General features: G+C 41.7%; 1 protein-coding gene across 3 annotated transcripts; it reads left to right on the forward strand.

The window, feature by feature from the left end:
- Positions 1-22,849: 22,849 nt before the first annotated feature.
- Positions 22,850-26,785, forward strand: LOC139423022 (rho-related GTP-binding protein RhoG-like). Of its 3 annotated transcripts, none has more exons than XM_071174585.1 (2): positions 22,850-22,971; positions 23,693-26,785. In XM_071174585.1, the coding sequence occupies exon 2, from the start codon at positions 23,725-23,727 to the stop codon at positions 24,298-24,300; it is 576 nt and encodes a 191-aa protein (XP_071030686.1). In that variant the 5' UTR covers positions 22,850-22,971; positions 23,693-23,724; the 3' UTR covers positions 24,301-26,785. The 3 variants fall into 3 exon arrangements, with proteins under 3 accessions (XP_071030686.1, XP_071030685.1, XP_071030687.1); XM_071174584.1 differs by having other exon boundaries at positions 22,919-23,041; XM_071174586.1 differs by having other exon boundaries at positions 22,926-22,966.
- The last annotated feature ends 676 nt before the right edge of the window (positions 26,786-27,461 follow it).

Genomic DNA, 27,461 nt, shown 5'->3' on the forward strand with positions numbered 1-27,461 from the left:
CAAACCCACTGGCTCCAGGTCATCTATAAGTCTTGCTAGATAAAGCCCCGCCTTATTTCAGCTCACTGGTCACCATAGCAACACCCACCCGTAGCACACGTTCCAGCAGGTATATTTCACTGGTCATCCCAAAAGCCAACACCTCTTTTGGCCGCCTTTCCTTCCAGTTCTCTGCTGCCAATGACTGGAACGAATTGCAAAAATCACTGAAGTTGGAGACATATCTCCCTCACTAACTTCAAGCATCAGCTGTCAGAGCAGCTTACCGATTGCTGCAGCTGTACACAGCCCATCTGTAAATAGCCCATCCAACCAACCAACTACCTACGTCATCCCCATATTTGTTTTTCTGCTCTTTTGCACACCAGTATTTATACTTGCGCATCCTCATCTGCACATATATCACTCTAGTGTAAATTGCTAAATGGTAATTACTTTACCACTATTGGCCTATTTATTGCCTTACTTCCTGACTTAATTTGCAATCACTTTTAACAGATTTTGCTATTGTGTTATTGATTGTACAATTGTTTATCCCATGTGTAACTCTGTGTTTTGGTCGCACTGCTTTGCGTTATCTTGGCCAGGTCACAGTTGTAAATGGGAACTGGTTCTCAAGTGTCCTACCTGGTTAACTAAAGGTGAAATAACACATTTAAAAAAAAAATAAGTGCACGCATGGCAGTTGTATTACTCAAAACTAATACTTACACAAATCATTCCAAAGAGTGTAATTCATAAAGGGACAAATAACAATCTAAAACATAATGATGAATAAAATTCTAGGGTTTTATTTCCAATGCCAGCCAGTGGCCATAAATATGGCACCACTTGACCTGAAAGAGACACTCCTCATACAACAATGTTGGCATCCATGCTTATAGGGGCTAAGGTAGACAAGAGCAATGTATAATTGATACACTGTATTTACACATACATGCATGTTCCTTCTTTGATCTGCCTCGGTAAGTCTGAGGTGCCTAAGGAATGCAGCTGAGATACCAGGCAGAGGAAGCTCTCTCCTGTGGCATCTCAACAGATAAAAAGTGTTACTCTTCCTGCCACTTAGAGATGATACATAACAGTGGATATGTGTGCTGGTGTGTATAATGCTTACGATTAAAACATAACGGATAACATGATACATGTGGAGGTGTCCTCCTAGCGGTCAGTGGGAACGTCCATCAACACCAGGTGACATATTGTGCAGCTTGTGCTCTCTACACCACTAGATGGTGGTGGTGTTGTAGCCTGAGAGAGACTAGGGTGTCTGGCCCCCACTTGAGCCCATCAGTAGAACTGTAGCTCACAGCTCTGAGTGGATGTTCGACTACTCCAGTCAAAGCCCTATTTAAAACCAAACTTATTTTCTGTTTATTCACTGTACCTTGAACTCAAAAGAGACAACAGTGCATGATAAGATCATGGTATCTGACAGGGAAAAGAATGTTTCCTCGGTACAACAAAGGTTGACGTAGGTCTCCTGGCCCAGTCACATTTTTTGCTGGAAGACCGGCCCAGCAACAAAGGAATGTATTTATACAGTAAGATCAGGATCTATGTTCAGTGTTCCTCAGAGTCCATCTGGACAACAATAGCTAGCTTAAGTAAACAATTCATTCTGATAATGTTAAAGTGACCACAGAACAGTATAATGCAGCTCTACTTGAGCAGGGATTGTGTCAGTAGTGGTTTTGTTGCAAAACTAAGACGGTTCTGCCGAGTTATTTGAATGATGCTCCACACCACTCTCTCACTTGAGTATCTTTCCTAGTTATTTTCAGATCTCGTTTTTGTTCTGTTGTAGCTTTGGAAACTATGTGTGTGTTTTCACACCTGTCCCCTTGGCTGCAATCCTTCTAATTTAGTGTACCCTGTGCGCACAGCCCATGTGGAATTCCGGGTCTCTGGCAGCATTTGGAACTGCCAAACTGCTGTCAAGAAAGCCAAGTTCATCTCAGCCTACAGTGCATTTGTAAAGTAATCAGACCCTTTGACTTTTTCCACGTTTTGTTATGTTGCAGCCTTATTCTAAAATGTATTAAATCTTTTATTTTCCTCATCTACACAAACTACCCCATAATGGCAAATTGAAAACATGTTTTTAGAAATGCTTGCACTTTATTTAAAAGAAAAAAAAACAGATCATATTTACTTAAGTATTCAGACCCTTTGCTATGAATCTTGAAATTGAGCTCCGGTGCATCCTATTTCCATTGATCATCCTTGAGATGTTTCTACAACTTGATTGGAGTCCACCTGTGGTAAATTCAATTGATTGAACATGATTTGAAAAAAGGCCCGCTTGGAGATTGCCAAAACACACCTAAAGAACTCTCAGACCATGAGAAACAAGATTGAATGCCAAGTGTCACGTCTGGAGGAAACCTGGCACCATCCATACGGATAAGCATGGTGGTGGCAGGATCATGATGTCGTGGTGTTTTTCAGTGGCAGGGACTTGGAGAGTAGTCAGGATTGAGGGAAAGATGAACGGAGCAAAGTACAGAGTTCCTTGATGAAAACCAACTCCAGAGCGCTCAGGACCTCAGACTGATTCACCTTCCAACAGCACAACGATCCTAAGCACACAGCCAAGACAACGCAGGAGTGGGTTCGGGGACAAGTCTCTGACTGTCCTTGAATGGCCCAGCCAGAGCCCGGACTTGAACCTGATTGAACATCCATGGAGGGACCTGAAAATAGCTGTGCAGCGACACTCCCCATCCAACCTCCCATTCTACAGAGAAGAATGGGAGAAACTCCCCAAATACAGGTGTGTTAAGCTTGTAGCGTCATACCCAAGAATACTCAAGGCTGTAATCGCTGCCAAAGGTTCTTCATCAAAGTACTAAGTAAAGGGTCTGAATACTTATGTATTGTTAGATTCTGGGTGAAACTTGAAACATTGTTATATGCAGAAGCACAGTATTTAAAGGAGTGAAAGAGACTGGTTTTTACATCAGAAGTTAATGGTTATCTGTAGGAGACAGATGGCTTTGGAATGTGTTGGGTGGACAGGAGGAAGTCACAGGATTGATATTTTTTTAATTTTTTTTATTTCACCTTTATTTAAACAGCTAGGCTAGTTGAGAACAAGTTCTCATTTACAACTGCAACCTGGCCAAGATAAAGCATAGCAGTGTGAACAGACAACAACACAGAGTTTTACATGGACCAAACAATAAACAAGTCAATAACACAGTAGAAAAAAATAGTCTATATACATTGTGTGCAAAAGGCATGAGGAGGTAGGCAATAAATAGGCCATAGGAGCGAATAATTACAATTTAGCAGATTAACACTGGAGTGATAAATGATCAGATGATCATGTGCAAGTAGAGATACTGGTGTGCAAAAGAGCAGAAAAGTACATAAATAAAAACAGTATGTGGATGAGGTAGGTAAATTGGCTGGGCTATTTACAGATGGAATATGTACAGCTGCAGTGATCGGTTAGCTGCTCAGATAGCAAATGTTTAAAGTTGGTGAGGGAAATAAAAGTCTCCAACTTCAGCGATTTTTGCAATTCGTTCCAGTCACAGGCAGCAGAGAACTGGAAGGAAAGGCGGCCAAATGAGGTGTTGGCTTTAGGGATGATCAGTGAGATACACCTGCTGGAGCGCGTGCTATAGGGGAAGTGAATGGGCATCTGTGGATTAGGCGAAGGAGGGGTTGAGGTCAGATCCCCTGAAGGGAGAAATGGTTTATTACCCTCTTCCTGTCAAACCATAAGATGTAAGGATGGAGCGAAGGAGTGCCTAAAGTGGAGTGTGTGTGTATGTATGTATGTATGTATGTGTGTATGTGTGTATATATATATATATATATGTGTGGGGAGAACAAGTATTTGATACACTGCCGATTTTGCAGGTTTTCCTACTTACAAAGCATGTAGAGGTCTGTCATTTTTATCATTGGTACACTTCAACTGTGAGAGACGGAATCTAAAACAAAAATCCAGAAAATCACATTGTATGATTTTTAAGTAATTCATTTGCATTTTATTGCAGGACATAAGTATTTGATCACCTACCAACCAGTAAGAATTCCGGCTCTCACAGACCTGTTAGTTTTTCTTTAAGAAGCCCTCCTGTTCTCCACTCATTACCTGTATTAACTGCACCTGTTTGAACTCGTTACCTGTATAAAAGACACCTGTCCACACACTCAATCGAACAGACTCCAACCTCTCCACAATGGCCAAGACCAGAGAGCTGTGGAAGGACATCAGGGGTAAAATTGTAGACCTGCACAAGGCTGGGATGGGCTACAGGACAATAGGCAAGCAGCTTGGTGAGAAGGCAACAACTGTTGACGCAATTATTAGAAAATGGAAGAAGTTCAAGATGACGGTCAATCACCCTCGGTCTGGGGCTCCATGCAAGATCTCACCTCGTGGGGTATCAATGATCATGAGGAAGGTGAGGGATCAGCCCAGAACTACACGGCAGGACCTGGTCAATGACCTGAAGAGAGCTGGGACCACAGTCTCAAAGAGAACCATGCTGTTTATATAATAGCCTCAGATATGAGGTTTACATCTAATTGTTGAATAAGATGAGTGAGTATGATACTGTTTACACAATTTTACAATGTGATTTTGGACTGTTTAATGAAGGAAAACTCCAATTCCCTTTTTGAGTTAACTAAATCAGAGGACCGCCCCTGAGCCCAGTTAGGGTCAGGCGTCCTGGGACAGCCCTTTTCTGCAATTCTGAATAAAACCCAACTTTGAGAAATTATCACCAGACTATGTTTTTCTCCATTAGGAGGGGACGAAGGTTGTAGACCATTGCTGAATATTTTAACCATACCACGTGGTTAAACTCTTAGACTATCGATACAGACAGAATAAGAACAAGTATTTGATATTAACTACTAGTATGCAGCTAGGAATTCGGTATCGTTGAACGATAAGAACGTCAACCGCCGAAACATCCATTCTATAACGATTCGAATGAATGTCACTCTGAACCACCCACTATAACCAACAGAGAGAGCGGGAGAGAGACGGACAATTTTACAAAATAACAACTTTTCACCAGCGATCAAGACGACACACGAGGGCAAATATATATATTGATTGCAATTGTTCCCTAATGAGTGAGCGTTCATGTGCAAAGGATTAACATTTAAATTGTTATAATTATCACTCTGTAGTGACTTCTTAGTCGACCCCCACTTCTACAAGCCGCCATGCCGGTTTAGCCCACTAGGGCACATTCTCCTATCATTTCTTGTAACCATATTTACTGTTTGTTTATGCATTTCTGTGAATTACTTAGTTAGTAATAAATAAATTAAGACAATTGATGTATGGATGACTCATAGTGAAGACTGGGTTCGTGCAGATAACCAACAATTTACGATGTTTGGAATGAGACTAACGTGAGGTAAATAATTCATTAATTCGAAGACTAATTGATCAGATAAAATATCTGAAAAGTTATTTTAGGAAATTATAACTTTAATCTGAATATTTTTCCTTGGTGCCCCGACGTCCTAGTTAATTACAGTTACATGGTTAGTTGATCGAGTAATACTAATTACAAATAATCTTTGATTAAAAACTACGTCTTCAATTTAATGATAGTAAAGACACGACAAAGTATTGAAACTGGTAACATAATGTTGGAGAGTAGGACATTATTCCAAGGTGGATAACACAAGGACAGCCAGAGATGAAATGCTGAATCCCCCAGTACTGTGGATGTTTCGATTTTAACTCTCATCAGGCTTTGTTTCTTACACGTGCGCACACACCAGACCACGGGAAACATACAAAGGCAGGTTTCACTTGCTACCACTACAACATTGTATAGTCATATCCCTCAAAGCTATTGGGTTTAATTCTCTACAGTTGTTTTAATCATTTATCTAAATAGGATGTTTACAAGTACATGCGGTTGCTATTCGTTTTTTCTCCACAATAGTTATTGAACCAATCATCTCATGACTATGAAAATGGTACATTCTGAATCTGGGCTTGAGAAGGCAATGAGAAATCTTAAGTCACAACCTAGATTCGAGCAAATGTCTTAAGTAGTTGAACATGTTAATAAGCCAACTTTGTGACAAACTGACAAGTTTACATTTTTGTAAAAAATAACATATCATAGGAGTGCCTTTGATTAGACAACCAGCATATGCGCAGTTTGACGCGAGACGGTCGTTAGACCCGATGACGTTTCTACGCATGAGTTTAGCTAGCCAACGTCGCCATGACATAACCTACGAGTGCGATCAGGGATTTTTATTCAATTTCTACTGTACTGTCTTTGGTATTATTGTGTGTGTAGCTCCGTTTTCTAGCTAGCTTGTGTAACACACGGGATATTAACCTGGGCCACCCATGGAGGCAAATAACGTCTTAGACCAAGAGGAAATTCCTTCTTGGGCCGAGGGCAGATATTGGTTTGGAAGTTTGCAGGCGGGGCTACCTCATCACGTAACCATGGCCGCTACATTTACCCCCTTTGATCTCCCCCGCATAAGAGATCGCCCACGTTGGGATATGAATCTGGGTCCCGCATGGGAGCGACCAATGTCTTAGACCATCAGATCAATAGGACATTTTCACATGTTGCTTCCTAAACTTATTATAAAGACGAAATGCACATTTTTATCACACCAATAGTGGTGTAGTCTACGTCGATACGGATATCACATGATTGATATCGACATAGTGCATTGATGTGAATCACACTGCTCCTCTCTCATTTAGCTCTTTGCGCTTTACGGATTGTGGATGGCTGTTCACAAATCTAAATGTGTATTTGAACCCAATAATGGTTGAATTCAAGAAGTTTAAGCTGCCAATCAATCATTGTTTTTGAAACCAGTGGACATCCAGTGAAAAATGAGCTCTTGCAACAGCTGCATAGTTCGGATCCAAGCCTATGGAATAAAAGTGAGCAATAAAAGCCCCAATCTAATTCATGCTGATTTAAAAAAAAAAAAAATAAAAAAAAAAATAAAAATCCATAGGCCTAATGAACACATGCTCAAACTTGCACACTTTTGATAGACTTAAAGGGGAAATCAGTATTTGCTACATGTATTTTTGGACTTATAAATGATACAGTTGAAGTCGGAAGTTTACATACACTTAGGTTGGAGTCATTAAACCCCGTTTTTTTAACCCACTCCACAAACTTCTTAAGGTATAGTTTTGGCAGGTTGGTTAGGACGTCTACTTTGTGCATGACACAAGTAATTTTTCCAACAATTGTTTACAGACCGATTATTCCACGTGTAATTCACTGTCTCACAATTCCAGTGGGTCAGAAGTTTACTGTGCCTTTAAGCAGCTTGGAAAATTCCATAAAATTATGTCATGGCTTTAGAAGCTTCTGATAGGCTAATTGACATCATTTGAGTCAATTGGAGGTGTACCTGTGGATGTATTTCAAGGCCTACCTTCAAACTCAGTGCCACTTTGCTTGACATCATGGGAAAATCAAAAGAAATCAGCCCCCAAAAAATGGAAAAGATGGTATACAAGTCTGGTTCATCCTTGGGAGCAATTTCCAAATGCCTGAAGGTACCAACAATAGCACGCAAGTATAAACACCTTGGGACCACGCAGCCGTCATACCTCTCAGGAAGGAGACTCATTCTGTCTCCTAGAGATGAATGTACTTTTGTGCGAATGAATACCAGAACAACAGCAAAGGACCTTGTGAAGATGCTGGAGGAAACGGGTACAAAAGTATCTATATCCACAGTAAAACGAGTCCTATATCGACACAACCTGAAACGCCGCTCTGCAAGGAAGAAGCCACTGCTCTAAAAGCGCCATAAAAAAGCCAGACTACGGTTTGCAACTACACATGGGGACAAAGATCGTACTTTTTGGAGAAATGTCCTCTGGTCAAAAATAGAACTGTTTGACCATAATGACCATCGTTATGTTTGGAGGGAAAGGGGCAGGCTTGCAAACTGAAGAACACCATCCCAACCGTGAAGCACGGGGTGGCAGCATCATGTTGTGGGGGTGCTTTGCTGCAGGAGGGACTGGTGCACTTCAAAATAGATGGCATCATGAGGAAGGACAATTATGTGGATATATTGAAGTAACATTTCAAGACATCAGTCAGGAAGTTAAAGCTTGGTCGCAAATGGGTCTTCCTAATGGACAATCACCCCAAGCATGCTTCCAAAGTTGTGGCAACTGGCTTAAGGACAACAAAGTCAAGGTATTGGCATGGCCATCACAAAGCCCTGACCTCAATCCCATAGAACGTTTGTGGGCAGAACTTAAAAAGCGTGTGTGAGCAAGGACGCCTACAAACCTGACTCCGTTACACCAGGTCTGTCAGGAGGAATGGGCCAAAGTTCACCCAACTTATTTTGGGAAGCTTGTGGAAGGCTACCCAAAACATTTTGACCCAAGTTAAACAATTTAAAGGCAATGCTACCAAATACTAATTGAGTGCATGTAAACTTCTGACCCACCGGGAATGTGATGAAAGAAATAAAAGCTGAAATAAATCGCTACTATTATTCTGACATTTCACATTCTTAAAATAAAGTGGTGGTCCTAAGAGATTTTTTTACTAGGATTAAATGTCAGGAATTGTGAAAACTGAGTTTAAATATATTTGGCTAAGGTGTATGTAAACTTCCGACTTCAACTCTATATACAGTACCAGTTAAAAGTTTGGACACCTACTCATTCAAGGGTTTTTCTTTATTTGTACTATTTTCTATATTGTAGAATAATAGTGAAGACATCAAAACTATGAAATAACACAAAAGGAATGATTTTAGTAACCAAAAAAAGTGTTTAACCAATCAAAATATATTTTAGATTCTTCAAAGTAGCCACCCGTTTCCTTGACAGCTTTGCACACTCTTGAAAAATGTTCTTGTTACTTACAACCTCATCCTAATCGCATTAGCCTACGTTAGCTCAACCTTCCCGAGGAAGGGACACCTATCCTGAAGAAGTTTAACCCTTTACACTCACGGGAATTGGCTAATTTGGATAGGGCTACATGTAAATGTTTCTTACAGAATAAATGTTTTATTTATTTTATTTCACCTTTATTTAACCAGGTAGGCAAGTTGAGAACAAGTTCTCATTTACAATTGCGACCTGGCCAAGATAAAGCAAAGCAGTTCGACACATACAACGACACAGAGTTACACATGGAGTAAAACAAACATACAGTCAATAATACAGTATAAACAAGTCTATATACGATGTGAGCAAATGAGGTGAGATAAGGGAGGTAAAGGCAAAAAGGCCATGGTGGCAAAGTAGATACAATATAGTAAGTAAAACACTGGAATGGTAGATTTGCAATGGGAGAATGTGCAAAGTAGAAATAAAAATAATGGGGGTGCAAAGGAGCTAAATAAATTAAATACAGTAGGGAAAGAGGTAGTTGTTTGGGCTAAATTATAGGTGGGCTATGTACAGGTGCAGTAATCTGTGAGCTGCTCTGACAGTTGGTGCTTAAAGCTAGTGAGGGAGATAAGTGTTTCCAGTTTCAGAGATTTTTGTAGTTTGTTCCAGTCATTGGCAGCAGAGAACTGGAAGGAGAGGCGGCCAAAGAAATAATTGGTTTTGGGGGTGACTAGAGAGATATACCTGCTGGAGCGTGTGCTACAGGTGGGAGATGCAATGGTGACCAGCGAGCTGAGATAAGGGGGGACTTTACCTAGCAGGGTCTTGTAGATGACATGGAGCCAGTGGGTTTGGCGACGAGTATGAAGCGAGGGCCAGCCAACGAGAGCGTACAGGTCGCAATGGTGGGTAGTATATGGGGCTTTGGTGACAAAACGGATTGCACTGTGATAGACTGCATCCAATTTGTTGAGTAGGGTATTGGAGGCTATTTTGTAAATGACATCGCCAAAGTCGAGGATTGGTAGGATGGTCAGTTTTACAAGGGTATGTTTGGCAGCATGAGTGAAGGATGCTTTGTTGCGAAATAGGAAGCAAATTCTAGATTTAACTTTGGATTGGAGATGTTTGATATGGGTCTGGAAGGAGAGTTTACAGTCTAGCCAGACACCTAAGTATTTGTAGTTGTCCACGTATTCTAAGTCAGAGCCGTCCAGAGTAGTAATGTTGGACAGGCGGGTAGGTATAGGTAGCGATCGGTTGAAGAGCATGCATTTAGTTTTACTTGTATTTAAGAGCAATTGGAGGCCACGGAAGGAGTATGAATATGAAATGAAATATGAAAAGCATAAACCATGATAGCAATTTAAAAGGAACAATTGAGAAAATTGAACAATTATTAGACCAAAGATGAGTACACAACCTCCTGACAAGACTAAATCCAAACATTACACAGTTTGTGCATTATACATTTACTGTACTTTTTTGCAGCATTTGTTGATAATGAAATCTGAAAATACTCTGGATACATTCAGTATCATAAAACTATTCCTGGAAAATGTGGGGGTAGGTGCAACACGAGACAAATAAATTAGGGTTTAAGTGAGAGAACTAACTGGTGTCTCGGAGTGGCCACCACCTCTCCAAAGTGTGCAGAGTTCCTAATCAATTTCATTGCGCCTTTATGACTCAAAGAAGAGTCTTCAACTATAAGCTACTTTTTGGAGCTCTCCTAGCTGTGCCAATGAAGAACTAGAGCAAGCACACTTGTAGAACCCTGCATCCCCACAATTACTGTTTACACAATCCAAAAATGGCTCAGGTGGGCATGATTTGAGAGCTTGTTCTATTGTCAACATGACTATCTAAGTTACAAAATACAATCGTACAGTGTTAGGCTTTCACAAGGCAATTCAGAGAAACAGATCATAGTTTTGGTGTGCATTGAAAGGAGTCAGGAGTACATTCAGGTGCGTGTGCCCAGGCAAATTTTCTTCACAATAAACAAACACGGGCTCATTCTGTTCAGAACAACCCAGGGTATGACCCCATGTCATCTTGTAACTGTACTTCAAACATAGTGATCATCAGGGTTGGGTAGGTTACTTTCTAAATGTAAATCAGTTACAAGTGACCTGTCCAAAAATGTAATCAGTAACGTATCTTTAGGATTACCCAAACTCTGTAACTTAATCTGATTACATTCCGTTACTTTTAGATGACTTTCCCCTTAATTTAAACAAAGCCTGCCATAACTATGAAAATTATATATTCTGAATCAGGGGAGAATGGAGAAAAATTCACCCTTTTTGTGTTGTTGAGATTTGGTTATAGCATAATCTAAATTTCAGCAAAACGTGTGGATTGTTTTCCTTCCACCCCTGATTCAGAATATATAATTTTCATAGTCATGGCATTCTTGGTTCAATAGCTATTGAAGAGAGAGAACCGAATATCCAATATTAAACAAATTTGACCTTGGTGCCAAACCATAAATTGAATTGCTCTATTATAAATTAGGCTATAGATTTGAACAATGTTAGTTAATTAAATGGGGATTGTGATATCAGGTGCTTAGCGATATATTGACAATATATTTGTTATGGTGAGTGTCATGAGAATGCACTGCATTACCAAAAGTAGGTGGACACCTGCTTGTCGAACATCTCATTCTAAAATCATGTGCATTAAAATGGAGTTGGCATTCTCCTGGCATCCACCAAACCCAAATTCGTCCTGCAGACTGCCAGATGGTGAAGGGTGATTCATCACTCAAGAGATCGCATTTCTTCTGCTCCAGAGTCCAATGGCGGCGAGCTTTACACCACTCCAGCCGACGAATGGCTTGTGTGCGGCTGCTCGGCCATGGAAACCCATTTCATGAAGCTCCTGACAAACAGTTCTTGTTCTGACGTTGCTTCCAGAGGCAGTTTGGAACTCGGTAGTGAGTTTTGCAATCGAGGACAGATTCATCACATTCATTTTTATGCTCTACATGCTTCAGCACTCGGTGGTCCCATTCTGTGAGCTTGTGTGGCCTACCACATGTGGGCTACCACGTCATGCTAAGTTGTAGCGCCTAGATGTTTCCACTTGACTATAACAGCACTTACAATTGAACGGGGCAGCGAACACATTTGACAAACTTACTTTTTGGAAAGGTGGCATCCTATGATGGTGCCACGTTGAAAGTCACTGATCTCTTCAGTAAGGCCATTCTACTGCCAATGTTTGTCTCTAGAGATTGCATGGCTATGTGCTCGATTTTATACACCTTTCAGCAACGGGGAAGGCTGAAATAACCAAATCCACTCATTTGAAGGAGTGTCCGCATACTTTTGTATATGTAGTGTATATTGGAATGGCATTTAGGGTAAAGTCAGCATTTGTGGAACATCCGATGTTGTTAAACATTTTGTGCTTGAGGGTAGGCTACTGTACTATGGTAATTTGGCAACCTAATCACTACAGATGTTATTGGGTTGTTGCTGAATGTGTTCTTTGAATGACAATTGTTTTGGATAGTGTAACATCCATTTTAGTGTGTGTGGTCAGGTTTCTTAGATAAGGTGACTCATTGAAAACCATGAGAAACTGTCATACTATGAAACCTTGCTCTATAATGATAAGGCTGTCATTCTGCCAATTATAATTCAACAATCTAGCTTTTGGTGTTAAAATGAATATTTATTGTTATTGCTTTGAAATATAATAACCATTCATGTAAACAGATTTGATATTTTATGAAAATCTGATTGATAGTGCTGTCACACTTCCCCTGAATGGGGTTTGAATAGTGGGACGGGGTCCTGCCCAGCTGTAAAATTGCACAAAATAGACCTTTAATCAATTTAAATGTAATTACCGTCATTAGATATGCTAAAAATACATTGCAATATGTTGTTTTAGTTGTTCATACCATCTCTGAATCTATTCAAGATGCTATATAGCACATTTTATTTTTATTTTTTATTTCACCTTTATTTAACCAGGTAGGCTAGTTGAGAACAAGTTCTCATTTGCAACTGCAACCTGGCCAAGATAAAGCATAGCAATATCGACACATACAACAACACGAGTTACACATGGAATAAACAAAACATAGTCAACAATACAGTAGAACAAAAGAGAACAAAAAGTCTATATACAGTGAGTGCAAATGAGGTAAGATAAGGGAGTTAAGGCAATAAATAGGCCATGGTGGCGAAGTAATTACAATATAGAAATTAAACACTGGAATGGAAGATGTGCAAGTAGAGATATTGGGGTGCAAAGGAGCAATATAAATAAATACTGTGTGGGGATGAGGTAGGTAGATTGCCCATCTGTAAACAGCCCATCTATGTACAGGTGCAGTGATCTGTGAGCTGCTCTGACAGCTGGGGCTTAAAGCTAGTGAGGGAGATTTAAGTCTCCAGCTTCAGAGATTTTTGCAGTTCATTCCAGTCATTGGCAGCAGAGAACTGGAAGGGAAGACGACCAAAGGAGGAATTGGTTTTGGGGGTGACCAGTGAGATATACCTGCTGGAGCGTGTGCTACGAGTGGGTGCTGCTATGGTGACCAGTGAGCTGAGATAAGGCAGGGCTTTACCTAGCAGAGACTTGTAGATAACCTGTAGCCAATGGGTTTGGTGACGAGTACGAAGCGAGGGCCAACTAACGAGAGCGTACAGGTCGCAATGGTGGGTAGTGTACGGGGCTTTGGTGACAAAACGGATGGCACTGTGATAGACTGCATCCAATTTGTTGAGTAGAGTGTTGGAGGCTATTTTATAGATGACATCACCGAAGTTGAGGATCAGTAGGATGGTCAGTTTTACGAGGGTATGTTTGGCAGCATGAGTGAAGGATGCTTTGTTGCGATATAGGAAGCCAATTCTAGATTTAATTTTGGATTGGAGATGCTTAATGTGAGTCTGGAAGGAGAGTTTACAGTCTAGCCAGACACCTAGGTATTTGTAGTTGTCCACGTATTCTAAATCAGAGCCGTCCAGAGTAGTGATGCTGGACGGGCAAGCAGGTGCGAGCAGTGATCGGTTGAATAGCATGCATTTAGTTTTACTTGCGTTTAAGAGCAGTTGGAGGCCACGGAAGGAGAGTTGTATGGCATTGAAGCTCGTCTGGCAGTCGTCTTAGTTGACAGTGTCCATAGTGGGGTCAGAAGGATACAGAATGGTGTCGTCTACGTAGAGGTGTACCAGAGAATCACCAGCAGCAAGAGCAACATCGTTGATGTATACAGAGAAGAGAGTCGGCCCGAGGATTGAACCCTGTGGCACCCCCCATAGAGACTGCCAGAGGCCCGGACAACAGGCCCTCCGATTTGACACACTGAACTCTATCAGAGAAGTAGTTGGTAAACCAGGCGAGGCAATCATTTGAGAAACCAAGGCTGTCGAGTCTGCCAATAAGAATGTGGTGATTGACAGAGTCGAAAGCCTTGGCCAGGTCGATGAATACGGCTGCACAGTAATGTCTCTTATTGATGGCGGTTATGATGTCGTTTAGGACCTTGAGCGTGGCTGAGGTGCACCCATGACCAGCTCTGAAACCAGATTGCATAGCGGAGAAGGTACGGTGGGATTCTAAATGGTCGGTAATCTATTTGTTAACTTGGCTTTCTAAGACCTTAGAAAGACAGGGTAGGACAGATATAGGTCTGTAGCAGTTTAGGTCTAGAGTGTCACCCCCTTTGAAGACGGGGATGACCGCGGCAGCTTTCCAATCTTTGGGAAACTCAGACGATACGAAGGAGAGGTTGAACGGGCTAGTAATACGGGGTTGCAACAATTTCGACAGATCATTTTAGAAATAGAGGGTCCAGATTGTCTAGCCCGGCTGATTTGTTGGGGTCCAGATTTTGCAGCTCTTTCAAAACATCAGCTATCTGGATTTGGGTAAAGGAGAAATGGTGGGAGCTTTGGCGGGTTGCTGTGGAGGGTGCCGGGCAGTTGACCGGGGTAGGGGTGTAACCAATGTGAAATGGCTAGCTAGTTAGCGGTGTTGCGCGCTAATAGTGTTTCAATCGGTGACGTCACTTGCTCTGAGACCTTGAAGTAGTGGTTTCCAAGGGCCGCGGCTTTTGTGGAGCGATGGGTAACGATGCCTCATGGGTGTCAGTTGTTGATGTGTGCAGAGTGTCCCTGGTTCGAGCCCAGGCTGGGGCGAGGAGAGGGACGGAAGCTATACTGTTACAGGGGCAGCCAGGTGAAAAGCATGGCCAGCCGTAGAGAGATGCTTATTGAAATGATCAATTATAGTGGATTTATCGGTGGTGACAGTGTTTCCACATAAACAGCCATAGGATGACATCTTTAGGAATTAGAGTGAAATAACAAGGGTAGGAAAGTGAAGAAAGGAAGGACTGTGACATGTAAGAAAGGGAGGATAAAAAAAGAGGCTCAATTTATGAAAAGGGACAGCATTTGGGGAATAATAGAGGTGTTTCAGGATCAAGCAACAATGTTGATTGTTGTTCTGACTGTTAATATCTGTTTCTGTATGTCTGACTTCTGGTGATGCCTCCAAGTAAGCACAGTATGAAACTAGGGATTTTCCTCCAGAAGTTCAAGAGGTGGGAAGCATAATTTAAGCCCACTTTCATCAGGCTTGCAAAATAATGTCACTATCAGACATTTTTTAAATGGAATCCCTGCCATGTAACATGTCCCTGGCCAAACAAATATTAGAGACAGAGGTATGACCCATGTTATAACTGTTGTCTCATGTCTTCACAATGCAGTGAGGGAGATGGTGGAAGACAGCATGGTGGGCAGCATTATGGGAGAGACATGCTCAGTGAACTGTGCAAAATGCTGCCTGAGGTACAGTGGAGCTATGTCTATCTCTATATCACCTGTCTGTATTTAGAGGTCTTTATGTCTGCATGGTTTTCTGTCCTACAGAGTACTGAGTCATGTGTCCTGTTCTGTAGGAGAGACGTCTGAGGGCATACCAGGCGGAGCATAACCATCTTGAAGACTCTGACCTCTTCATGCTCCTAGTAGTGGAGGTGCCCAGGTGATTACATTTTTTGGGGTGGCTGGTCTTCACTATGTATTTCAGCATGCTGCATGGTGTCTGCAGCCACAGGTGAGCATGAGCCAGAGTGATTGCCATTGTTTTTCTCAGATCCCTGAACTTTCTTAGAATATTTATTTGACTTGCCTGTTGATTTGATCTTAGTGATATTACTCTCTTTCTTAGAGCTTTTGAGCTGCCCAGAGTTGCACTCCATCCTACGGCTGGTCCCGAGGGCAGGAAACTACATGAATGCCGCAAGTAGCAGTCATCTGGCACCTAGACAGCCAATGGAGCCAGATATTGAAAACCATTATTCTCTCTTCTTTCCAAATGTATTGAGGGCATGAGTATGAATGAGTTGAAGTGGGAGGGAATGATCTGATCGTGTCACACCTTCTGACTTTCATCAACAGGGAGGTTACACAGGTAATGCTGCTGGGTTCCGTGTCGCCTCTCTGCTCAAACTCACTGACACCAAAGCCAACCAACCAGACATGAACCTGCTGCATTATGTGGTAATGATAAAAATCTGCTAAATACTTCACAAATGGATGTTAAAACACTCCTTTCAGACATATGTGTCACGCCCTGACCTTAGTATTCTTTGTTTTCTTTATTGTTTTGGTTAGGTCAGGGTGTGACATGGGTGATGTATGTGTTTTTTTTTACTGTCTAGGGGTTTTGTAGGTTTATGGGGTTGTTTACTATCTAGGTGTTTATGTATGTCTATGGTTGCCTAGATTGGTTCTCAATTAGAGGCCGCTGTTTATCGTTGTCTAATTGGGAACCATATTTAGGCAGCCATCTTCTTTGGGTATTTTGTGGGCTACTATCTTTGTCTAGTTGCCTGTGTTTGCACTTTTGTATCATAGCGTCATGTTTGTTTAGTTATTTTGTATAGTGTGTTTAGTGTCTATCTATATTAAAAGTATCATGTATTCACATTACGCTGCGCCTTGGTCTCCTCACTACGACGATCATGACAAAATGCAACATAAGTAGTCGGTTAGGCCCCCAACCCTCCCCAAACTCAGTCGGGGTCTCAACTTATTATTGAGAGTAAGAAAAGTAAAAAACACCAGGTGCAATTTCGAAATTTGGTTGTGCATCAGCAATTTCTCTCATTATGTCAGTCACTCAATTAGCTGAAAGTTAGCCATGTCAAATCTTTGATTGGTAGTTAGCTGGCTAGACTATCTAAACTTGTAGTAATCATGGCCAAATGCTGACTGGGCACGCAGGGGATGCGCCCAGGAGCCCTGACTTCCAGCGGGCCCCCATTGATTTTGTTAGTCATTCTCACTCCGATGTCATTTTAACATGGCATAAGTCATTAATAGTTTTTTGAGTTGTCTGAATTTAGCTTCAGAGGCCCACACCAGAGGGCAATGCCGGCCCTAGTTTGGCATAATTCCTGTCCTATAGCGTAATTTCTCGTTTAGGTTCCACGTCCAAAGAATGATGCAGGCTGCTAATACATATTCACGAATTGGGGGTTGTAATGTTGTGGAGAAATAACAATAAATAGGGCACTGACAGCTGTCAGTGTAGCTAGCTAGCATGCTAACCTTATCTATCTAGCTAATGTTATGTTGTTGCTACACTGTATTCAAATGATTAGCCAGCTGGCTATGCTGTGGCTGGTTCTGGAGATGGATTTGTCATAAGTATTTAGGGAAATCTTCACCACAGATGGATATGGAAAATATTTTATTTTGCCATCTATTGTTATCTCCAAAGTTTTGGCATGTTCTATATATTGCGGCCTCACATCAAAATAATCAAATTAAGCTCCGGTAATATGGATAGCTTAACTATTGAACGGTTTGGACTAGATTCTACATTGTAATGGACACAGTGCAACCTTTGGTAGGCTTCTGGCAGGCTGCGCTACAGCAATGCCACGTCAGCCTGTGCTCATGCCATGGTTCTCACATCTAGGGGAAGTGATGGCTACAATGACTTTGCTTTTGATGCACGCCGCAAATTATACTATATGTAACAACACGCTCAGCGCATTGGACACGAAACACCAACACAAATGTAACAACCGCACAAAATAGATAAACACATTTTCTATTGCAGGTGCCATCATTATAGGATAGACACTTGTGATTTCTAGCTGCACCGATCAAAGCAGTGGAGTGTGTTCAAAACTATCTTGGGGAGCTGGGTTCCAAAATGCAATGATATCACTCACAATTTTACCATTTATAAAATGGTCATATATATTTATTTAATACAGACTAGCTCAAAAATAAGTGAAACTTGACAAATTATCCAATGGATTATGATAATTTTCTAGGGGGGGGAACAACAACAAAAAAAACATAAGTTTGCATCCCCTATTTTAATTTGTTCCATGACTCAGGTGACCAAGTGTACGTTACAACAAAAAGCTGTTTGGCTCAGCCGAAGATGATCTGTTATATTGCTCAGCTCAGTCGAGACTCGCGAAGAGGAAGAACTTTGCAGGTGTTTCTGATTAATAAACAATGCCATGCTGGTGGGTGGTAACATTCAAATGAAACTGTCCTGAAAAGAAACGTAGACTGAAAAGTATTAGCATGTCATAGCATAGGTGAAACACACGGCATTGGCATGGATAATGTCCAAAGTTACCACTTCAATCCCAAATATTTCATACTTTGACTAAAATGATGACTTATTTTAAATCATTTTGCAACATCATGGGCAAACTATGGACATTGTCTTTCAGCTGAAGAAAAAAAGTGAATTCTCTCTTGCAAAGAAATGTCTCTTGCAAAGAAATGTCTCCACCCCATGGCAAAATGTGTAGAATTGCAGGAAATAAGCTGTAAAACTGCAAATGTTTTCTCTCTGCTCCATCACAAAATGAGTAGAATTGCACAGCCTTTAGTCAACATAACTGCAATCAAGCCCTTCCTACAGCCATCGATGAGCTTCCTTTACTGTACTGGAAGTTTGGCCCACTCCGCTTGTCCAAACTGCTCCAGTTCTCCCAGATTTTAAGGGTGCCTTCTCCCAATTGCTGTTTTCAGATCTCTCCACAAGTTTTCAATGGGATTTAGTGCTGGCCACTTCAGAACAGTCCAGGATTTTGTCTTAACATTCCTGAGTCCTTTTTGAAGTGTGTTTGGGGTCATTATCCTGCTGGAAGACCCATGACCTTTGACAGAGACCCAGCATTCTGACACTGGGTCCGACATTGCGCTCCAAAATGCCTTGGTATTCTCCTGGTTTCATGATGCCATACACACGTTCAAGGCACCCAGTGCCAGAGGCAGCAAAGCAAACCTAAAAAACATCCCCAAACTTCCATGTTTGACTGTAGGGAAGGTGTTCTTTTCGTTGAAAGCTTCATTTTGTTTTCTGTAAACATGGAGATGGTGTGCTTTACCAAAAATCTCTAATTTGGTCTCACCTGTCCACATGACATTCTCCCAGAAGGATTTTGACATGTTCAGATGTGTTTTAGCAAATTGCAGTCAGGCTTTCTTAAGTCTCTCTCTCAGCAGTGGGTGTCCTGGGTGTCCTACCATATAACCCCCATTCATTGAGTTGGTGATGGATGGTGCGAGTTAATTGTCGTAACTTGTGCCTGAAGGTCTGTGTGGCAGTTGATCGAGGTGCTTTCTCCACCATTCAAACAATCCTTTGCTGCAATCTTCCATCAAGTTTTCTATTGCTGCCACGTCCAAGGAGGTTGGCTACAGTGCCATGGGCCTTAAACTTCTTGATAACATTACGTACAGTGGAAACAGGAACATCACGGTCTCTATAGATGGACTTGTAGCCTTGAGATTGTCCATGCTTGGCTACAATCTTGTGTCTGACCTCATATAATTATTTTCTCCATGCTCATTGCAGCATACATTGTGCCGCAAAACAGGAGAATGAGTCCTTTCCTCTGTTAAAGCTGGTTGAATTAGTTATTTATAAATTGTAGGCACCTGCAACTCACCATATGTGAGTTTAATTCCAAAGTAAAGGAGCATCACCTGCTTGAAATCTAATTATTTCAAACTACTTCTAGAAGGTGCCAATAACATTGTCCGTGCCGTTTTAGAATTTCTTTGTGTAATATGCTAACATTTGGTATGTTATTACGATTTGTTTTGTTTTGTTCAAATGCAAACTAAAGACATACGTGGATACCAAATGTTGTATTTTTTTTCAACAGTTTTCTGGAAGAAAATGTGCATTATTTGAAAAAAGTGCAAGGGTGCCAATGTTTTTGGCCACGACTAACAGTTTTCGCATGTTTGATGGGTTTACCCAGCTCAAAAACAGATGTAAAGTAATCAATTATGTGGGTGGGTTGGTTTATTGAGCCATTCCCTCATCCATTAATTCACTCGTTCAGTCCATTGTTAATAACAATGTTAGGTCCCTTTACAGACTAATTTCACCTCTTGCGGTTCTCTCTCACCCATCAGACTGTCTGTGGATGTGGTGCATGGGCATCTGTCTCAGCTGCACAGCAGACTAACTGCACTAGAGATGAGAATTCAGACAATCTGCTCTCCAACAGCAAATCAAATCCTTTCTGTAGGTAAGTGCTTCCTGAAAAGTAATTTATAATATCTCAAAATAAGGCCGCAAGACTGCCATTTCAATGTTTCAGAAATGACTTTACATTGTAAGTAATTTGATTGGAATTTGGACTAACAATCGTAAGTTATGAAAGGTAGTTTGCAAGACTTTTGTTGTGGTCTGTTGTTCGAGCACTGAGGGGAGGCAGAGGTGGAAGCTCTACTGCAGGCCCAACAGGACCTGATGGTCTTCTTCTGTGAGGATCATGTCACGTTCAAGCTGGAGGAGGCCTGCAGCATCTTTTACTCCTTCAACGTTCGCTTTCAGACATCTTTAGAAGTCAGCAACTAACCAGCATCTGTTTGAGTTCAACCATATTTTCACTTCTCCCATTGATATGAATGAATATTATTTTGCTACAATAATGCATGTGTGCTGGTTGGCAAGACCTGCATCGATGTACTTTTATTTGCCCTAAATGATTATTGTAATTTGATTACACTTCTGATTGTGTTTCAGTAGAATGCAAAGAGGGAGCTTCAGGAACAGAAGCGAGCAGAGGGGGGAGGATGGAGAGGGACTGGGACAGGACAGGGAGATGTTGCTCCATAGCCACCTGTTCATCACTGGAGATGGGACCACCACCCCAGACAAAGCCTCAGCAGACTGTGGCTGCTCCCCCCTCTGACCCCATCAACAGTATGCCTGCCCAGGAGACCACACCTCCGGTGGACAGCCCACAGTCATCTCTGGAGAGTGCCTACTGCTACTCACAGTTGCGGGACAAGCAGGAGCAAGACAGCGGCAGCACCCCAGGTCCACAGAGCGGCAGCACCCCAGGTCCACAGAGCGGCAGCACCCCAGGTCCACAGAGCGGCAGCACCCCAGGTCCAGGGGGATAACATGCAAGCAAAAAGTTATGTACACCAGCTTCTGGGCTGCAGAGAAAAACTCTGCCCAGGAGCAGGGTGTCCACACCCTCTGCTAGCCCCACTTCCACCCTTTCCTCTACTCCCTCTGCCATCCCCACTTCCACAGCCTCTGCCATCCCCAAAATGCAGGGCAGGTCAGAGGCAGCCTCCACATGGTCCTCACTTCTCCCTCTCAGGGACTCAATGCGTTCCCCAACTCCATTCACCTCCAGAGATTATACTGAGGTCAGACAGGAAGCGATTGTTGCGGAGAAAATTATTTATCTGAATGAGCAGACAAAAAAAAGAATCCACTTTGTCGACTACTAGAAAAAGACAAACCGAAGGAGAAGATAAAGGAGCAGGAAAGAGAGATGGCTGGAGAGGGAGAGATCATGGGAGGGAGTGAGAGGGAAAACGAGAAGGTAAAGCATAAGGAAGAGAGGGAAAAAGGTAGGTCAATGAGAAAGAGAAGGACATGGAGAGGAAGATGGCAAATTATAATGAGAGGGAAAAGGCAGAGGAGAAGAAGCAGATAAAAACGAAGCTAAAGTGGTGGGAGATGGAAGTGAAAGTGTAGCCAGTGATGGAGTCAGCTCTGTGTGTGTCCAAGCGGCTGCCCCTGCACCCTGACTGTCATACCTCTATACCCTGCCGTGCCCTTCAGAGCTCTGACCACCAGTGCCAAGGTCATACACTGTGCTGTCATTGCTGCTGCGGCTGTGAATAAGGACAGGAGCAGCCGGTCCACAGTAACAAAAACCCCAGTTGAAAAGCTGCCTGGCCACAGGTCGAAGCTCCCAACTCCACTATCCATGTGGAAGTGAGGCCGCCCACACCCACTCAGTCTATGACCCAGACATACATAAAAACCCTCAGATCTAATATGAACAGATTCCAATTGGGATTCAAGAAAATTACAAGTATTAGTAATATCACACTTCCTTGGCTTTAGCTGAGTAGGCTACCCTGAATTATGTTGAACTGAGGTGAGAACTGTGGTGAAAGTTTTAAGTAGAATATTCTATTACTATGCTAGACATATTATTCAAAGTAATGAAATAATTTGAAATGTTTGCTCATCACTCTGTATGCTGTTTTTCTATTCAGCTAATTTAATAGATGCATTTATTTTTATAATGATTTACTACTGAAAGTGTGATTAATATTATGAGGTAGGTAATAAAAGAACACCCAATGGGTCTGGTGAATTTACCTGTAATAATAAAATGTTGCAAAATAAAGGGAAAAATATGTATGGATGAGGTGGTATATTCAACAAGATGCTTGAATATGGCGTGAATGGATGAGGTGGGGATGAACAGAGAAGGATCTGGTCAGGAATAAAAACCCACTTTGATGGGGTTTGTGTGCTTGTAGGTGACTTGATTAATTGAAAATGCATTGAACGTTTCTATATTTCGTACCTTGTATTCATGCTAGTTCCAACTCTACACAAAACAATACAACTACGAAAATGTAATTTGGTCTGTTATCTGTGTGGCTTTTGTTAAATAACTGACTCCTCCACTGTACACAGACTGTAGTGTAGCAGCTAGCTACTACAACAACCAGAACACAATACAATTTGGGCAAGAATCCCCGGATGAAATACTTGCTACAACAACGAAAGGAGGAGGGCGCGAGACAAGAAGTGGTGGGGTAATTTATCAAAATAACCTGACTTTCAGCTCAGTTAATGGAACATTTCAACTTCCCTACTAAATTAATCGTGAGTTGTGTTCTTAATTTAGCCTGGTTACAGATGATTTCCAACAAGTTATTCTTATTCTCGGACAATTTTACAACCTAGCGTTTAGTTTAGCGTGTAGCTGTGGCTAACGCTAGCTAAAGTTCATAGCTAGCTAACGTTATCTAGCTACGGAAACAAGCGCGTGCTAGGTGGCTAGTTAGATAACTTTGAGCCAACTAGCTTGTTATCTGGTTTTCCTGCTGGATAGCTAGCTAAAACCATCGGCTGTCCTTCCTGTACATAACCATTTTAATTTCATTAAATTATACTATTGTGTTTGTCTAATTAACTCGCAAAGTAAATAGTATAACTTTCTTCTAGCTAACGAGAAATAAAGTGAACTAGCTATCTTGTTTGCTAACGAAGTAGCTAGCTGAGCAAGTAACTTTATCTAGGATAATATTTGGCTATCATATTTGTTGCATGCATTTAGCTATATTCTTGCGAATGTTCTAGTTATGTGTTTTTATCTTACTGTGTGTTGGTAAACCATCTCTGCCTCTTTACATTGAGGACCACATTGAAAATAAGTGTTGAAAAACACTTTGTTTTATCCTCTGAGTTCACTGTCCGAACTTATGGTCATATTTCTACCCTTTCTTGACTCACTCTCATTGTCCCTTGTTTCAGGCACCCTAGTCGCCAGTGTGGCTGAGGGAAGCATGCAGACCATAAAGTGTGTGGTGGTGGGTGATGGCGCTGTGGGTAAGACTTGCCTGCTCATCTCCTACACCACCAACGCCTTCCCAGAGGAGTACATTCCCACCGTGTTCGACAACTACAGCGCCCAGATAAGTGTGGACGGCCGCGCCATCAGCCTCAACCTGTGGGACACGGCAGGCCAGGAGGAATACGACCGCCTGCGCACCCTCTCCTACCCCCAGACCAACGTCTTCATCATCTGCTTCTCCATCGGCAGCCCCTCCTCTCATGCCAACGTACGGCACAAGTGGCACCCAGAGGTATCCCACCACTGCCCCGGGGTTCCAGTGCTGCTGGTGGGCACCAAGCAGGATCTGCGTGGAGATACGGAGGCGGTAAAGAAGTTGAAGGAGCACGGCCTGACCCCCACCACCCAACAGCAGGGCAATGCCTTAGCCAAGCAGATTGGTGCTGTCAAATACCTGGAGTGCTCAGCTCTGATGCAGGAAGGCGTGAGGGAGGTGTTTGCAGAGGCTGTGCGAGCTGTGCTCTACCCCGTTACCAAGAAGAATGACAAGAAGTGTGTTCTGTTATAACTTTGCGCCTAGACTGCAGGGGGACTGGGGGAAGAGACTCAAATGATTGGCTAGGCCATTTTGGCTCCCAATAGGCCTTCCACGTTCTAACCCTCACCAATGTTAGCTTTGCCTGGCTTCTATATTAATTGATTGTCAAGAGGTCCTCTCAACTAAGATATGGTTTTAATTGATGCCATCAACCTTCCTATGGATTTTTTTTGTACCTCTGAAATCAAGAACCAAAATGAAGATGCCACGGGATTTCGATGGTCTTCTCACCTGCCTTAAGTGTCATGTTACAGCTAAGAAGATTACATCTGCTTTGCTTTTCTCCTTCATCAGGCCAGTCTTGTGTGTTGAATGTTTTCTGTTAACTTTGCCCTTGTTTTCATCTGATGTGAATCACAGGAATTTTGTGTCAATCAATATCTATCGTGTTAAACATTTTGTTCATCCCCTGTGCCATTATAGTTATTGTCTTATTGCATTAGAGCTGTCAATAAGATATACAGTTTGTATCTAACGTGGCTCATAACCTGGGGTCGCAGGACATCAGCTGAACTAGCCTTACTGGAATGAGAGAAGCAAGGGTGGGTGTATGTATGACACTGTTACCCCAAACACAGGCACACTGATTAGATCAGTCTGTCTCCTATTGCTCTTTCAGTTACTCACACTCCTCTCTCTCTTACTCTGTAAAGCCATGAGCTTGCCATTGCACACAATGCTTTCTTGTTAAAACAAAGTCCTGATTGTCTCAGATTGAATACAGATTTGGATGTCTGTGTCTGCTAGGTAAACAGATCCCAAAGATGAATCTTCCATTTGTATCGCTGTTGTTGGAAGAAGTTGGGAAGCAATAATTTTATGAGTGATTATTGAGACCCCTTCCCCCAAAAGTCAAACTTCTGTCTGCTTACCTGCTTATGTGTAATAAACTCTATTTTTTTGTCTGAAGTCAAACAGAAACCACAAGGAAAATGCATTCCATGTTATATTGTCACAGAAATCTATGTGCTGATTAATGCTACACATTAGGATGTCATAAAAATCCTCTACTGTTTAGCGTTACCTCCCTCATGTAGGTACGTATGTGTTTTGAAGGTACCAGATGTCAGCAGTGATGCTACTCATTTGAGGCTAACTGTGTTAACTTATCTAGGTGTAATGGAAAGTATGTATGACTAATACTGCAACAGGAGCTGCAACCCTAACAGTTACTAATGTTGCATGGGCTGCATGAACATGCTTGTGGGGTAGTGTTGTGGAAAGGTATATGCCTCTGCTGCAGGGCAGATGCCTACCTGAGGAGAGTGCCTACATATTTTATCCAAACCACTCTAGCAGGATTCTTTCAGTGCCTGGTGGTTATTGGTATGACTAGTTCTGTCGTTTGCCTCGTGCCTTTGGTGACATCATATGGGGTCTGTGCACCTTATGGCCTTAAGGGCTACAGGGTCAGCTGGTTAAATTTAATATAAAATATTGCATTTGATGGACACCTGTTTTATAAATCATAGTTAATCTGCTGACTGGATGACACATGTGGTGGAAACCTACAGAGTCTAGCACTTGAGAACTAAAGTTGCACTTCCTCTGTGTGGAAGTCTTTGTCTTCTCGAACAGATGGATTGCCCCCCCACCACTACCCGATAATAAATGGGTTCTGGTGGAATGTCATAGGTTTCTTAACAGGTAATCTGCCATGACATGTATAACAGGTGATAAAGGTTCAATTAAGAAGTGCAATTTTGTTAACTTTTTTTTTTATACACCATACATATTCCCTTGTATCTTTGCAGCTCAATGCCATTCTGTACTGCAGACTAAAGATGCTTGGTTTGGTATTTATGATCCAAAAGAGACATTTGGCATTGGATATTTTATAATCCATTTAATTCCAGATGCAAGTGGTCTTTACCTATTATATGTAAACACTCGACTTGATTATATATTTTTGATTTAATCCTTTTTTACAATGAGAAGTCTGTGTGTACTTTACAATACATAATATTTTAGATAAATGATTATGTAGTAACACATGCATTACCTTTTCAAATTACTTTGATAACAATTTCTTAAAATTAGATTTTTACGCTTATATAATTACAGCACTGTAAAAGAATGGGCAACTAATTTCTTCAATCTATTGTGTCGTCAGAGCAGGCATCAAGGAAACATCACCTAAGTAAAAAAAAATTGGGGAGTTTCTCTGCTATACTTATAAATCAATGAAAGGCTGGGTCCTGTGTGGTACAGTGAACCCAAACCATATATTTGGTATTCCCCAGACTTGCCCTGCTGCACACAGCCTTAAATTGCTGAAAACTCAAGTTCGGCCTTTTTTAATCTCCTTTAGCTGAAAGAGATGACTTGGCCTTGAAGGAGTGTATGGTGGTATGTGGTTTTTGATTTGTGTGTTAAAAAGTCATTTTAACTGCAACCCACTTGAATAACAATTCTGTTGAAAATATCAGTCATGCCAAATAAATTCAAAAGTTTACATTTGTGTTTCTCAACTTTGTACTGTTGTATATTTGAGGCACTATTGAATGATGAAGACCTCAGCACAAAAACTGATTAAGTATTAAGACTATGCTTGTATAAACAGGAGGAATATTCAACACCTCCATTGACAGCCAGCGAGGGGAAGTCACCCCCCCCCCCAAAAAAAACACTTTCAATATACTCTGAGACAAGCGCCTAGATTTGGTTTTACAGTTTGCTCACATACCACAACAAAGGACAGAGAGAGCAGCTGCAGCATTCACATTGAACACTCTTACATCATACTTTGCTGTGACACCACTGTACACAAACATTTCATTGTCACTGTGCTTGGTGTAGCTCCTGTGTAGTTCAGTTGGTACTGCATGGTGCTTGCGAAGCCTCGGTTGTGGGTTTGATTCCCATGAGGCACCAGTATGAAAATATATGCACTCACTACTGTAAGTCGCTCTACTGATAAGAGCGTCTGCTAAAATGTAAATGCATGGCCTGTGCTGAAGCATGGATGACTGGGCTCTTGACCTGGTGGTGGGCACATAGATGTGCAGTGGGAACCATATCATTAATTATATTTCAATTGTTGGTGGAGCTACTATGAAAATGTAGTTTACCAAGCTACCAATTACTTCACTCTGAAAGAAGTTAATCTACCCTTAAGGAAAATATGGTTT

The sequence above is a fragment of the Oncorhynchus clarkii genome, chromosome 12 (genome assembly GCF_045791955.1).
Source record: "Oncorhynchus clarkii lewisi isolate Uvic-CL-2024 chromosome 12, UVic_Ocla_1.0, whole genome shotgun sequence".
Lineage (NCBI taxonomy): Eukaryota > Metazoa > Chordata > Actinopteri > Salmoniformes > Salmonidae > Oncorhynchus > Oncorhynchus clarkii.